This window comes from Amblyomma mixtum, chromosome 1 (genome assembly GCF_055824585.1).
Source record: "Amblyomma mixtum isolate Tamu chromosome 1, ASM5582458v1, whole genome shotgun sequence".
Classification (NCBI taxonomy): domain Eukaryota; kingdom Metazoa; phylum Arthropoda; class Arachnida; order Ixodida; family Ixodidae; genus Amblyomma; species Amblyomma mixtum.
Window position 1 is genome coordinate 82,004,535 of NC_143012.1, and position 10,339 is coordinate 82,014,873.

The 10,339-nt window shown below is 46.5% G+C and overlaps 1 protein-coding gene across 1 annotated transcript in view; it reads right to left on the minus strand.

Moving 5' to 3' along the window:
- The window catches only part of LOC149366965 (uncharacterized), a 49,339-nt gene extending 42,350 nt beyond the window's left edge, over positions 1–6,989 (minus strand). Inside the window, exons 1-2 of the mRNA XM_089553371.1 lie at positions 6,670–6,989; positions 5,012–5,129 (exon numbers count right to left, since the gene is read on the minus strand). Of these exons, the coding sequence (XP_089409497.1) occupies positions 5,012–5,129; positions 6,670–6,928 (377 nt within the window). The 5' untranslated portion in view covers positions 6,929–6,989. The remainder of the gene's footprint in view (positions 1–5,011; positions 5,130–6,669) is intronic.
- Between the last annotated feature and the right edge of the window lie 3,350 nt (positions 6,990–10,339).

Genomic DNA, 10,339 nt, shown 5'->3' on the forward strand with positions numbered 1-10,339 from the left:
AATTTGAGTTTTCTTTTTGGCAGCACTATCTTGCAGAGGCTGCCGAAGTTGATTTCTATCTTTATTGGCGCTGCTCTTAGCTTGCTTATCACCGTTGCTCGCGAGGTATTCTCGCCCTCCGTGACAACGCGCCTATGCGGTTTCGATTCTGCCGCGGGATCGCAACGGAGTCGCGCGAAACGTGTTTTCTCTTTGTGGGCACTGTTCTGCAGAGGCGGCGATAGTTGATTTCTATCTTTATTGGTACTGCTCTTAGCTTGCTTATCACCGTTGCTATTCTATTCTATTGAGCATTTTCCAGTTGTGAGTGATGCTGTCACCAAAGTACTGTTCCTAATTTTTTTTTTTTTACTACTTATTCTCGATTATATACATTTTGTAGATTCAAGATCCGCAATAAAGTAATTTGACCACCTGGGAAAGTTTTCTTCAAAATAATTCGACCCTCAAAGGGTTAAGAAAAATTCCTCCTGGTCCGGTGTTCAAACCCGGGACCACGGCTTAAACCACTTTAGTTTGTAGCCGCATGGCTGCGCATGGGTGGAGGATGCCAATGAGTAACTCTCAATGACTAACTTATTACAAATTTACTCCACCCTGGCGGATTCCCCTAAACGAATGGCCAACCCTCACCTTTCTTTCACCTACTTCATTTTGCGACTAATCATACTCCGAGCGCTTACAGCCGGCTGCTTCAATACACAGTTAGTCATTATTAATAAAACATGTGCCGTCCCCTGCTACGCTTGCCTTCTCTTGGAATCCACTCCATCACCCTTAAGGAAAGCGTTATCTTGCCTTCGCATTACATGCTTTGCTCAAGCCCATTTCTTCCTCTTGATTTCAACTAGGATGTCATTAACCCAGCGTTTGTTCCCTCACCCACTCTGCTCGCTGCTTCCAGTCTCTTAAAGTCACACCTATCATTTTTCTCGCTGCGTTGTCATTAACTTAAGCTAAAACCTTTTCATTAGCCTCCTCGTTTCTGCCCCATAGGTGAGTACCAGTAAAATACAGCCGTTGTATACTTTTCTCTTGAGGGATATTCATAAACTGCCATTCATAACCTGCCATGTGCGCTTCACCCCATTCTTATTCTTCTAGTTATTCCCCTCTCATGATCCGGATCTGCGGTCACTACCTGCCCTAAGTAGACTTATCCTCTTACTACTTCCAGCACCTCGCTACGAACTGTCAACTGCAGTTACCTTGCTAGGCTGGCTGTTGAACATCATTTTGGTTTTCTGCATGTTAATTGAAAGACCTACTGTTCAGCTCTGCCAGCCTAACTCATTGATCATGCTTTTTGCAGCACATCTCCTGAATGACTTAGCAAGGTAATGTCAACAAATCGAAGAATACTCTCCAGTAACACATATTCCCAACTGCTCCCAATCCAGGCCCGAAACACCTCCAGCAAGCAGGCAGTGAATAGCATTGGCAAGATCGTGTCTTCCTGCCTGACACCCTTCCTTATTACAATTTTATTGCTGACTTTATAAAGGACTATGGTAGATATCTTCCAGTATTTTCACATAAGACTTTTCAACACCCCGATTCCACAATTGTTCTTTTTTCTTAAACTGCGAAGTTTCTTAAACTGCAAAGTTTCTTAAACTGCAAAGTTTCTTAAACTGCAAAGTTTCTTAAACTGCAAAGTTTCTTAAACTGCGAAGTTTCTGTGGAGCTGTACAGGTTTCCTCTGTAGCCCAATGGCTGCGCTTAGGTGGATGCCAATAAAAAATTCTCGGAGCTGCCCCGCGGACCTGTTGGATGAGGGCCCGTTGGCCCTCCAGGTTATCACTGGTCAGCAGCACCTCCCACCGCTCAAGAGAACTGCTTTCCATCAGCAGATTGTTTGGTTTGGCCCCACATCCCCACAAAATGTGGAAGAGTGTAGGGCGGGCCTGGCACTAGGGACAGGTGTCGGAGTATAATGTTGGGTGTATGAGCTGTAGTCTATGGAAGATCGGAAATGTGTTAATCTGTATCTGCCGCCAAGAGACAGCATCTGGGGTGTCTAATTTCCTACAAGGTGGGGGGAAGTGTCTCCTTTGAAGGCGCTGAAACTCAGGGCGTTCGTTGTACCTGGAAGGTAGAGGGGTAAAAGCAAACACTGTGCGTGGCCCTGCTAGGTTGATGACACCTCGAGCTAGAGCATGTGCCCTCTCGTTTCTCTACACTCCCTCATGGCCTGGGGTCCAGGTGATTTGGTGGTGCTTGGTGAGGGATGTACTGCCTATGAGCAGTACATCCCTCACCATTCCCAATTCCTCACCATTCCGCATTACATTGCAGTACATCCCTCACCATTCCGAATTCCCAAGCTCGCCGGGTGGCGAGCTTGGGAATTCGGCCTCTCGGGAAGTTTCGACATGCGAGGAGCATGCTATCACATGAGCGCTTTGGCCTTAGGACTCATAATGCCTAATGGCAACCTTCTGTGAACAAACCAGTTAACCCTCGGCCGTCAGTCCACAGCGTCTGCGGAGCAACTGACCAAGGCAACGGTCAGACCTGTAACACAACAGACGGTACTAAGAATCTCCAGCTCCGGACAGGCCGCCCCTGGAAACTGAGCCTGGAAACGTTTAATGCTAGAACCTTATCCAGTGATGCTAGGTTATCAGTGATGTACGAGGAACTGGTGTTAAACGGGTTGTCATAGGGCTTAGTGAGGTTAGGTACAAGCTGAACACGGTGCAAGCCTACGTACAGGGTCCGTCAAAAGTTCCAAGGCCACAGGGTTTGCTTTTGAGCAGCATAGCCGAGCTGTTGAGATGCCCTCGAAGTTTAAAATATCTGTAGAGAATAGAAGAAGGATCGTTCTACCATCTGAGAACCTCGATAGCTCTATCGGAATCTTAAGTGCCAGGATATACCGATGAAAAGCGGACCATGTGGCCTGGGAACTTTTGACGGACCCTGTACCTACATCAAGCCACGATGAACAGATCGTTGAAAGCTTCTATGAAGCAAACTTGAATTTTTCTTAAGTGTCCCGTCACGGATAACTTAAGCGCTGTTCAAGTTTTCTGCCTCAATATACAGCAAAATCAGGCTGCACTCAAATTTCACATTAGGGAGTAGCGTAATCATCAGTCAATTTTTTTTCAACTATGAAGTTTCTGTGAAAGCTGTAGAATTTTCATCTGTAGCTCGATGGCTGCACTCCGGTGGATTCTAATGAGCAACTACTGATCTAAATGGAAACTTACTGCCCCCTTCTTGGAAGAAAAAGCTCCACAAAGATACCAGCACTAACACTTTCATGCAAGAGAGAACACAAGCACCTTAAAACCAAGACCCTAAAAAGGCTCACGTATCACAGCAGCAACTACATAAGATACAACCACAGATGTGAAGTCATCTACTATTCAGCCTACTAGGGTCCACCACAATAAAAATTGCCAGGATCACCAAGTGGAAAGAAGCCAACCCGTATCAATTGAAGGACTGCAGAGTGCCAGCCTTGTTCACCGGACAGCTTCCACTTTTTGAAACAGCAATGTGTGACTGTACAAGACCTGCTGCTTGAAGGCAGAGCACTTTGCACTTACCCAGACCAGTGCTCCAAAAGTTCCAAAATCATGGCCTTAGCACGGCCCTGGAGAGCACCCAAAACATTCACAATCCCACAAGTAGTGCATTCACAATCCCACAATTAGTGCAATGCTGAGCAAAAAACTGCACACTTTTGCTGCAAAGCCCAGTTACAGTCGGGATAACAAGGTTCACATCAAGAAGTAGGACCGCTGAGCACAGCGGATGCTGTCAATGGAGCGGCTTCAAATCAGTGCTCAACTACCTATGATCCTTCAGCACGTGGCAAAACTTAAAGTGTAACTCTTATCGTAACTAAGCACATACACTGACCTGCACATACAATGACCTGCACACAGTGTCCAACACATAATGCACACATCCACACACATACCAGCTAGCGCACATGACACATGCAGCTTTAATGTGTGCCTGAGAGACTGGAAGCACCCCGCATGTATACTTCCCACACGTGCTTCACAGACTGATGCCCAGGACAGTTAGGCACAAATACCGGAAGTAAAGCACTAGCTGTAAGGCCGCACATTCCACACAAGTCCCGTGCCATGCAACTAATGCAGATGCAAAATGGTGATGCGGTTCTGCACGATAAGTTGGGTGCTAATGCACTCAGCACGAGGCTTGCATTTTTCAGCCACCAGTGTCAAGGGTCAGACTGGCCCCGAATAGTGTAATGGGAAGATTCTGTCACACAGGTCAGCGTCCTGGCAAAATGTTCTTGGTAACAATAAACAATACTTGTCAGTCTGAAAATGCACAGCCAATGTCAGAAACGCACAACCCAAGCGGTTTGCTTCCAAACTATGCAGTGGGACTCTCCAGCACTCCCAGAAGTGTCGAGCCTCGAAGCCCAAATGCAAACCAGGACGGCCGTATATCTGCGATGAAGGCTGTGCCAGACAACAGCACGCTTAACACAAATGCTCGAGTGCGCGTTCTGCACTGACATTAGAGCCGCTGAGCAGTGGGCGCTGAGTTCCGAGAACATGCACTGAGTGTTTGCGCCAACCGGTGCCCTGCCTCAACCTTATCTCGGACCCAGCGGCCGACGCCCAGCGGTGCTAATAGGCACTTTTAGCATAGCGTGTACCGTGTTACCATTAGCGTTACCGGAGTACCGGAAGCCCGCCCACCACCAATGAGCATGCGCAGACTGCCTCAAGGACACCAGATGGGGCCAGGTACCTGACAGCCTCATGCACTCATGCCACATTGGGACCAATCAGTGTGTGCTCACTGGCAGTGGGCGGGATCCTGGTACACCGGTAACGCTAACGGTAACATGGTATGCAAAGATGTCTAATGTCAATAAAAGACGCGCTCGAGCGTTCATGTTAAGCGTGCTATCAGCAGTACCAGCTTCATGTGGTATGCCAACGGCACCTCACCAGAGACAAGATGACAGCATGCGCCATACTGCTCGACGCAGCCAAGTGAAAAGCCTTACCTGTTCTTTTCAAGGGCTTCTGTGAGCTCCCCAATAGCAATTGAGATAAATTCCTGATAAGCCCGGTTGGCATCCAGGCACTGTTGCAAGCCAGAAGGTGGTTCCGTACTGTTCGAGCCTAAGCAAAGAGTGAAAAACGTAGGTGCACTTGTTTTCCCCAAGTTTAAAAAACGAAAACAAATTCAGGGTACAAACCAGCACCCGACAACTCAGTGCGTGCGGTCACATTCAAGGCAGCCAAAACCCCATCCTCCGGTGGCAAAATGCACTCGCCTTCGGATGCTATGTGGTGCGGTACGGACCGCTGCCGGCTCGCAGCATATACAGTGTTGTGCATCTTTATTGAGAAGGCTTGTAAAAATTTTCCTGCCTCATCCGCTGGCTTGTTTGCGCTGAAACTGCGCACAGAGGTTGCGTGTTGCGGTAACTTTTGTCTCGCAGAAAGTTTGGCAACACTGCTTACCTGGTTCAGCCGCGCATGATGCATACTCGTAATCGTCTGCGCCGAGATCGCGGAACCGAAAGCCGCCAACGCCGGGTTTCAAGGGCAGCGGTGGCGCCATCAAAAAACCGCCACACCTAGAAATGGTCGCCTTGGCGCCTTTCACATTGTGACGCTTTCCTCTGCAGATAAGAGATGGCACCAGCGCTTCCCCTCGGCAGCAACCCGGCGCTGGCAGCTTTCGGTTCCTCATTCTCGGCACAGATTACAGGTTTACATCTTGCATGGCTGAACCACGTAAGTAACGATGTTGAACTTGCTACCAGACAAAAGTTACCAGAACACGCAAGCTCTGTGTGCAGTTTCACCGCAAACAAGCCAACAGTTCAGGCAAGAAAATTTTGAAAAGTCTTCACGATAGAGATGCATAATACTGTAGTATAGCTGTCATGGATGTCCGGAAAGGGGGGGGGGGGGGGGGGGGGGGGGGGGGTGCTGCTGCCCGCTCCTGGAATTTTGGATATTTTTTATGCACTAGAGAAAACAACTACAGAGCTTGATTAGCACGCTTAGGTGAAGGTAACTTTTCGCATTTTGCTTATTAAGTTCCATTCTTTCTTCATTAATAAAATCCAATGTATGCTCTCCAAGCAGAGCACTAATTTGCTGTTTCTAATTTTTGTTTCATGTGCGTAGTTTAGACCACAAATAGTGCCTTATTGATGCTAACCTACCCATCCCCCGACATTGGATGCCCCCACCCCGCAAAAAGTTCTGCGGACACCGTTGCTACTTGTTATACAGTGTTCTGCAACTTTATCGTAGCCATCTTGGAAAATTTTCCCACCGGTCGAGGCGGGAAAATTTCCCAAGATGGCTACGACAAAGTTGCAGAACACTGTACTTATTATTGCGCATTTAAAAATCGCGCGGTGTATCGAAGTTACTCAATAAGCAGCCGCGTATCACAACGCGTGCAACACAGTGGCATGAATGTCTGCTGGCACCCAGTCTATCCACTGTGCTAAGAGACATGGGGAGCGTATGATGGAGTTATTTCATCTCCCACGAATGGTATCGTCGTGCTACATTCCAAGCACGTGTAGTCAAAAAAGGGCTATCAGCAAGCTGCGTTCACTGGGGCTCGCTTCACACTTCCTACAACTTTTCACAACTTACTTTTTTCTCTTGACGACAGTTCACTGTAAATACTTACCAAGAAGAGAATCATCGTCACCATCTTCAACGTCGTTGTCGGCGTCGTTGACGGCGTCGCTGTCATCTGGCACAAAGCTTGTGCGACCGACGACATACTCCGAGTAGGCATCGTAGCCGGGCTCGTCGAATTCGTCGCTGTCAAATTCCTCGGCGTCGAAATCATCGGGATGGAACACTAGCGGACGCAAGTCAAGAAGCGTGGCGTTGCTTGGCCCCGGCTCGCTGTAGTTCTCGTCCATGTCAGACTCGTCGTCCATTGCGTCTGGGGCTGAGCAGTATTCACGGTATTCACTCCAACGGCGAGTTGAGGTGCGAGCGAACGCGTTTCGCTTCCAATCGTTTGCGCGCGCCGCTGCAGCAAACGACAGCGTAACGTTTAGCCGCCGCCAGGCGCCGCCACTCAAGAGTCGATGAACATACGTTTATTAAAAGCAGTTTACAAAAATAACAAGGTAGCCGTGAACTAGCAGAAAATAAAAGGTGCAGAAGAGTTCAGAGTTTAAAATGGATGTCCTTTATTGTGTTGCCAACCGCTGACTTGAACCTGAAGACATTGCCATTGATCTCCACAAGGGAAAGGGGGGGGGGGGTAGATAGGTTAAATGGCGGTGAAATTAAAATTGCGGTCATGGGTAGAAAGTAATAGGATGCTCGGAGGACTTCAGAACGGATTCCGAAGGAGTAGACGCTTAGAAGATAGCCTGTTCGTGTTTACATAATGTATAGAAATAGCTAAGGAGGAAAGCAGACCTCTGTATTTAGCCTACTTGGACATAAGCGGTGCACGTGACAACGTGAACTGGAAACTCCTGTGGATCACATTTACAGATGAAGATATCGGTCATGAGGTAATTGGTTTTCTGTAGGAAATATTCCGAGATAATAAAGTTGAAATTGCATGCAAAGGAATAAAAAGTACGACAAATGTGGCAGTAAACAAAGGATAAAGGCAAGGTTGTCCTCTATCGACCGCTGCTGTTCATGCTTTATATGATAAATATGGAAAGAAATTTACAAGGAAGTAATGTAGGTTATAATATGTCGTATAGATTGGGCGGAAAGGTCGTTGAGCAGCGGCTCCCGGGTTTAATGTATGCGGACGATATTGTACTGTTAGCAGATAGCCTGGAAGACTTGCAAACTGGTTAATTGTTGTAGTTGGTAGCGAGGTGCTGGAAGTAGTAAGAGAATATGTCTACTTAGGGCAGGTAGTGACCGCAGATCCGGATCATGAGAGGGGAATAACTAGAATAAGAATGGGGCGGAGTGCATATGGCAGGTTCTCTCAGATCATGAATGGCAGTTTGCCAATATCCCTCAAGAGTAAAGTATGCAACAGCTGTATCTTACCGGTACTCACCTATGGGGAAGAAACGTGGAGGCTAGCAAAGAGGGTTCAGCTTAAGGAAAACGCAGCGAGCTATGGAAAGAAAAATGATAGGTGTAACGTTAAGACATCGGAAGAGGGCGGAGTGGGTGAGGGAACAAACGCGGGTTAATGATATCCTAGTTGAAATCAAGAGGAAGAAATGGGCTTGGGCAGGGCATGTAATGCGAAGGCAAGATAACCACTGTTCCTTAAGGGTAACGGAGTGGATTCCAAGAGAAGGCAAACGTAGCAGGGGACGGCATAAAGTGAGGTGGGCGGATGAGATTAAGAAGTTTGCGGGGATACAGTGGCCGCAACTGGCAAAGGACAGGGTTAATTGGAGAGACATGGGAAAGGCTTTGCCCTGCAGTGGGTGTAGTCAGGCTGATGATGATGTGGAGACGAAGGAGACGCTCTAGGTTTCAGTTTTAGCGCAACTAACTCAAGTGTGATGATTTTCAACAATACAACTGATCAGGTGCTTACAATACAAGGCCACAAAATACCCAGAGTGGCTGAATACAAATACCTCGGGATATGGCTAAACGAAGGGCAGATATACACGGAAAAGCAGGAACAGTCTCTTAGGGCAAAAGGGCGAAGGGACGCCATGATAATGAAACATGGGGCATTATGGGGGTACAATAAATATGTAGTACTGAGAGGTATTTGGAAAGGGATAATGGTGCCGGGGCTTACTTTCGGGAATACGGTTCTGTTCAGTCGAGATTAGAAGTAAATCAGAGAGCTGTTGGGAGGTTAGCGCTAGGTGCCCAAGGCAACCACAAACGAGGCAGCAGAGGGGGATATGGGCTGGGCATTGTTGGAAGCACAGGAAGCTCAGAGTAAAATACTATACGAAGAATGCCTGAGGAAATTGGACGATAGCAGGTGGGCAGCTAAGGTATTTAAATGCTTATACAGAAAGAGCGTCACAATGGCAGAAAAAAACTGCGAAACTAACCAGTAAGTATGCCGGACACGAGGACGGAGAAAAAAAGAGCATTAAACGACAGGTTTAAAATGCGGAAGGTAAAAATTGGATTAATTCAATCGAAAAGAAACATAGTGTAGAACTATATCGACACTGGAAAAGCCAGATCAGGAAGGAATCGTTCTATGATAACTCAAGAGGCAGTGCCCTTCTCTTTAAAGCTGTTTTAGAACGCACAGCTAAAAAAGAAATTTAACGAAGATGATGATGCATGTGCTGTGTGTGGTAGATCTGTAGAAACAATTGAACAAATCATACTCAAATGTGATGGTATCCATCCGGATGTCGATGCAGGCGCAGTCACTCTTCCTGAGGCCCTAGGGTCTAAAGATAACAATGGTCATGAAAATAAATCGGTGGAAGTTAGCAAAAAGCGATTGGAAGATTGGTGGCTCAAAAGCAGAGATGAAATAAGGTTAGAAGTATAGGTAAACGTACTGAAAGAAAATGGCGAATTTTAATTTATCGCACCATTAAACAAACAAAGAAAAAATCCGGGCATGGTGGCAACTGCCACCGCACCGTTCCGAAGGGCCGCAAAATATAACTTCGACTGCCGAAGTACAAACTTTAGCAAATTACATAATGCAAGGAATTGTTGTTTTACAATAAATATATCCTTTAATAAAATTAGCTTGCTGTACATTGCAATAAATCAGCAAGAAATGCAGATAGGCGTAAACGAGCACCGAATTCGCCTATGGTGATAGAAGGTGTTATGTTCATGTCGCCAAATATAGCTAATCGGGGAAAATAATTTTTTTTAACTGACACACTTTTTAGAGCAAATATTCTAAGCTATATAGCTATGTTCGTGCTGTGAGAAACTTGCCCAAGCCCTCGCTTTTGGGCTACCCCAAGCCTGCCCTACACACACCAGTGAGCATGCCAGTTTGCTTGCACAGCATAGAGCGCAATTTTTTATATATAAAACAGTCATAATAAATTAGGGGTACCGCATTTTTGAAAGTGCCAATTTCCAGTTGGGTTCTACATATTATATTTTACTATATATTTACTGTATTTACTCACGTAATTTGTGCACTTTTTCTCCTAAAATTAAGACTTTGAAAGCGGTGCGCAAATTACGCGGAGATTTCGAAAAGACATCCCAAAAATTTTACAAAGTTCATAGCACGCAATGGATACTACCGTATGTTGCCGCGTATAAGTCGACCCCTCAACTCGCAGTCCTCGGAGACTCCTCGGTAGACAGCTCGGTAGACAAAAGAAATATGACTCTAAACATAAGTCGACCCTCGTTATGTACCACGTTATGAAGACCCATGTTATGTAGTTTGCCGC